This window comes from Capsella rubella, unplaced genomic scaffold, assembly GCF_000375325.1.
Source record: "Capsella rubella cultivar Monte Gargano unplaced genomic scaffold, Caprub1_0 scaffold_8, whole genome shotgun sequence".
Lineage (NCBI taxonomy): Eukaryota > Viridiplantae > Streptophyta > Magnoliopsida > Brassicales > Brassicaceae > Capsella > Capsella rubella.
In genome coordinates, this window is record NW_006238916.1 from 5,618,964 (window position 1) to 5,623,867 (window position 4,904).

General features: G+C 33.2%; 2 protein-coding genes across 2 annotated transcripts; one reads left to right on the plus strand and one right to left on the minus strand.

Moving 5' to 3' along the window:
- The first annotated feature begins 2,151 nt into the window (after positions 1 to 2,151).
- On the plus strand, positions 2,152 to 2,554 carry LOC17875217 (putative defensin-like protein 165). The gene is made up of 2 exons (XM_006281490.2): positions 2,152 to 2,219; positions 2,346 to 2,554. Exons 1-2 carry the CDS (start codon positions 2,168 to 2,170, stop codon positions 2,540 to 2,542), a joined length of 249 nt encoding a protein of 82 aa, XP_006281552.1. The 5' UTR covers positions 2,152 to 2,167; the 3' UTR covers positions 2,543 to 2,554.
- Positions 2,555 to 2,582: 28 nt separating this feature from the next.
- On the minus strand, positions 2,583 to 4,680 carry LOC17874915 (pentatricopeptide repeat-containing protein At5g48910). Its single transcript, XM_006281915.2, has one exon. It carries the CDS (start codon positions 4,645 to 4,647, stop codon positions 2,707 to 2,709), a length of 1,941 nt encoding a protein of 646 aa, XP_006281977.1. The 5' UTR covers positions 4,648 to 4,680; the 3' UTR covers positions 2,583 to 2,706.
- Positions 4,681 to 4,904: the final 224 nt, after the last annotated feature.

The window sequence follows — 4,904 nt, forward strand, 5'->3', positions numbered from 1 at the left end:
TGAAGTACATTTTGTACTAAAATTTATTTTGGGTTATAACTTTTTAGTTTGCAATATTTGCATAATTAAACCCTTGCCATTTGAACAAATAACAAAACTTAAAAATAATTTTTGTAAATAAATCACAAGCAAATAACAGAATTTGAAATAAATATTTATTATATCAAACAAATTTCCTAAAATCTCTCTCTAATAAATAGTATATCTCTCCAATATATTTATATAATCTTACTTGTTTTTAACTTATATTATTACATAAAATACATTTATAATAAAAAACAGATTTTTCCACACATTTTGCAATTTAAATTTTTGAAAACAGACGTATATTACTCAATCAATAAATGAAAAAAATATATGTAAAACGCCGACACAAGGTAGAAAATTTTAGATAATAGTTCAAAACCATTATAATTAGGACTGATATGTTCAAAAATACAAATGAGCATGAACTTTGATTTCTCATGTATCCAAATTAAAAATTTTATTCAGTTTAATCCGGTTCTTTATTTAAGAAAAATAAAACTTTTAAAAAGTTTCAAAATATTATAACTTTTTTTTAAGTTTAAATTATTATAAATATTATAACTTTTAAAAGCTGCAAATTATATTATTTAATTTGAGCTTCATCGAATATTTAAAATATTTAAACACTACAAAAATATTATTAATATTTTAACTCTAAATATTTAAAATATAATAATATTGTACATAAATATGATTTAACGGGTTTGAGTTTACATAAATATGAATATATTTTTCTTACGAATTGTCTATATTTAAAATCTTTTACGGGTTAAGTTAAAATATAATTTTTTTTACAACAAAATCGTCCCACGGGTTGACCACATATATCATAAAATTATATAAAATGAAAATGATATAAACACGTATAAAACTAGATTATATAAACCAACTACAAAAATGATCAACCAAATAAATATATTAAATTATGGACCCGTGGTGTACCACGGGGTAAATCCTAGTATATATATGAAAACATCATACAAAAAACTAGAAATATTAAGTTCTAGAAAGATAAGGAGAGACTCAAAATATAACACCAATCCTAAAGCACCAAAATCCCAACATGAGTCAATAATATCGTTTTGAAAGAAAACATAAAACCAAAACCAAAATCGTACCCGAACACCTTTAGTCGGCGTAACGAGGGCTTGGCCTTCTCGTACATATTGGTCTAGCAGCCTCAAGACATGGCCTATTATATATATAATTATAACATTGTAAGAAGAAAAATTAGGCATAGAAAAATAAATTACAATATTGATTTGACAAGATTGTCAAAACGTATATCCGCATTTTTTCGTCAAAAAACATAAGGCCACAATTTCCCCACCAAAAAATATGTGATGATGATAATGATGTATAATATACTTTTGTCACAAACGGCGAGTGGTTAACCCCTGTAAGTTGCTCCCTTTGTGATTGAATATCATCTTTTTTTTTTTTGGTCAATAAAACTTGATGTCTAAGAACGTAGCCAACGCAAGTTGATGTTTAAATTGGCCTACAATAAAGTTCATGTTTTATAGGGATTATTATAAAAAATGTCATTTTTGGCTCACCAATTCTTAGTTTTACCATTTTACCATTTTTCTTTAAAATATGCCATTTTTACAACTCAAAAAACTAAATATTTGAGAAATTTTCTTCATAAAATACATACTTACTAACATATACTATACCCTACAAGAAGATAGAACCAAATCAACCCAAACATAATGTATAAAATTGTGTTTTAGTATAAAAAATAGCAAATTTGAAAGTTTCTTTTGAAAAATGGCAAATTCTTTAAATGCCACTAAAAAGGTCCTAACTCATAATTGATCCTGTTGTATATAGCCTAAATTTGGAAGTTTATGTTTTTTTCTTCTTCTCACTATTCTCTTATTAGGTCAACCCAAATATCTTCTAATCCACTAAATTAAATGAGTTCATATGGCATGGGTTGATTCAAATCAATTATTTAATGAGTCAAGTCAACTTATAATCATTGGGTAAGGATAAAGAGTTGAATTGGGTTTGGTTATTCATTTTGACACCCCTATATATGTATTGGCCATGAGCTCATGAATAACATCAAAAAATTCACATTCACTATATCTCTTTAACTACTAATTTTTCAAATATTGATAAATCTTACACCATGAACAAGCATTTGGTTTCTTATTTCTTGGTTTTTGTAGTTCTCTTCTCAGGTAATTTTAGTCTTATGTTTTGTATATGTCAATGTCCAATGAGTTTTGAAATGCTTACAGGACTTTTAGCTAATGAACCAATGCATTTTTAATCTATTACTTAAGTATTGTCACTATTGGTTGCAGTATTGTCGTTTGTTCCTAATACTGAGGCACAGAAGAGATGCAGAAAAGAGCTAGAGCCGGGCAAACAATGTGTGTTGTCACATTGCAGAGAGATTTGTCTCAAGCAGTTAAATGGATTCGGAAGTTGTGTTGAGAAGCCACCAGGCTCTGATAAGTACACATGTAACTGTTTCTACAATTGTGGTTCTTCACCATGATCATTTTAGAGAGTTCGATAATCATGTAAACACAGTAACGTTATCATAAATTTTCTATGGGTTATTCAAAATAAAACTTTATATCTTCAAATTACATATAAACTCCACTCATCTTTAAAACAAAAATGATGTTATTAAGAATTTTTTGTTTTTATCATGCACTTTCACCAGTAATCCATGCACGAGCATGAGCCATCTTGGAAATGGTGGAAACGTTTCCGGTCTCGTACAGTTATCTTTCTCTTGTAAACTTTGGAGATGAGTTTGATGGATGAGTGACAATCCTCACAGATGCGTAGGTTCTTAACAATGCGTATTGGTTTGCCAGGGCTCGTGCTTATCAACCCAAACGCTGTAGCGATCTTCTCGCTATGGTAATGGAGTGCGTTTTCTTTATCTTCTTCCTCCAAGTTTAACAAAACCTGTGTGGTGATTGGTCTATACCCAGCTAGTCTCAGTTTGTCTGAGATTTCTACGAGCATTGAGTTGATTTCTTTGGCTCTCGGGTGAGAATCATCTTCTACTAGAAACTCATGAAGCACGCCATCAATGTTGATCCAACTACACCCGGGATCTTTTCTTATATCCATTTCCTTCATTCTCAGCCTCATCTCTGAAACCTCTGACCAGTTCCCTTGAGAAGCATACATGTTTGAGAGGGCGACATAAGCTCCACTGTCATGAGGAACCATATCCATGAGAATGTTGGCCACACGCTTTCCCATCTCGATATTTCCGTGCATTCTGCAAGCACCCAAAAGTGCTTTCCATATCACATCATCTGGTTTTATAGGCATATTAAGTATAAACTCCTCAGCCTCATCAAGAAGACCCGAACGACCCAATAGATCAACCATACACCCAAAATGTTCAATCCTTGGGTCTAACCCATCCACACTCACCATTTGACTAAAATACTTCCTTCCTTCTTCTATTAACCCAGCATGGCTACAAGCAGTCAAGAGGTTAATGTAAGCAACATCACTAGGCTGAACTCCAGCCTGCCTCATTTTAGAAAAACAGTCAATAGCATCACCTGCCTGGCCGTGTATCGCAAACCCGTTTATCATCGCACTCCAAGTAATCACATTCTCTCGAGGTAATCTCTCAAACACCTGAATCGCTTTCTCGATGATCCCACATTTCGAGTACATATCAATCAAAGCAGAGCCAAGCACATCATCAATCCTAATTCCATTACTCTCTGCATACAAATGCAACCACTCTCCTAATTCTAACGACCCTAACCGCGAAATCGCAGGAAGAACACTAACCAAAGTAACATAATTCGGACGGATATCTCCTTTCTTCATCTCACAGAAAACCTCAACAGCATCCTTAAAAAACCCGTTCTGCGAATAACCCGATATCATCGTATTCCAAGAAACAACGCTTCTCTGACGCATTTTATCGAACAACATCCTTGCAGCTTTACAATCACCAAGTCTCATATAGCCATCAATCATAACATTCCATAAAACAACATCACCATCTCTCTTTCTTCTATCAACATTCACCACCATATCTTTTTCTATAATGTTCTTATAAAACAACACACAAGCATCTTTCATCAAACCACACACCACATACATCCTAACAAGATTACTCATCACAAATTCATCATAACTCAACCCAAGCTTCAAAGCCAACCCATGAATCTGTTTACCTTCTTGAATCTTCCCTGTCCTCGCACAAGCCTTAAGCACAGAAGGAAACGTAAACCGATTCGGTTCAACGAACTCATCACTCATCAAATCACAGAACAATGTGATTGCAATTACAGCTTTGTCTTCATCGCTCTCACTGAAACCTCTGATTATTGTATTCCAAGAGAAGCAATTTCGTTGAGGCATCTGATTAAATATCTTATGAGCGTAGTCAAGGTCACGGTGATGGAGATTGGAGGTAGCACAGAATCGGAGAATCTCTGCGGCGGCGAGAGTGTCTCGCATTTGACCTGATTTGATGAATACGGCATGGATTTGAGAGAGGTCTCTTATAGTTCGACATTTGTTGATTTGAGGAAAGAGTGAAGATGGGTGCGTCGCCGGAGAAGATGCCGGCGAGTTCCCGCCGGGAGAGTAAAGGGTCTGTGTTGGGTTCATTGCGAATCAAAAACAAGAAGAAATCGTGTGGCTCTGTTAAAGATAGTGGCGACAGTTCTTAAAACAAACAAAAAGATATTAAAACAAAATTGTAAAAATATATTTTTTCATGACACAAAATATACATAAATTAATTTTTGATTTTTGAACAAAATTGACATGTAAATTTCTCTATTTCTGAAAGACAAAAAAGAAGCTCTATTTTAGGAAAAAAATAATCTCTATTTCTGTAGCACTTGTCTTTGGATGGAATGTGA

What these genes read in the sequence shown, in the direction of transcription:
- LOC17874915 (XM_006281915.2), bottom strand. Translation starts at nt 4,647, where the DNA reads ATGAACCCAACACAGACCCTTTACTCTCCCGGCGGGAACTCGCCGGCA.
- LOC17875217 (XM_006281490.2), top strand. Translation starts at nt 2,168, where the DNA reads ATGAACAAGCATTTGGTTTCTTATTTCTTGGTTTTTGTAGTTCTCTTC. An exon ending in TTTTGTAGTTCTCTTCTCAG is followed by an intron (nt 2,220 to 2,345) that starts GTAATTTTAGTC and finishes TATTGGTTGCAG; the next exon opens with TATTGTCGTTTGTTCCTAAT.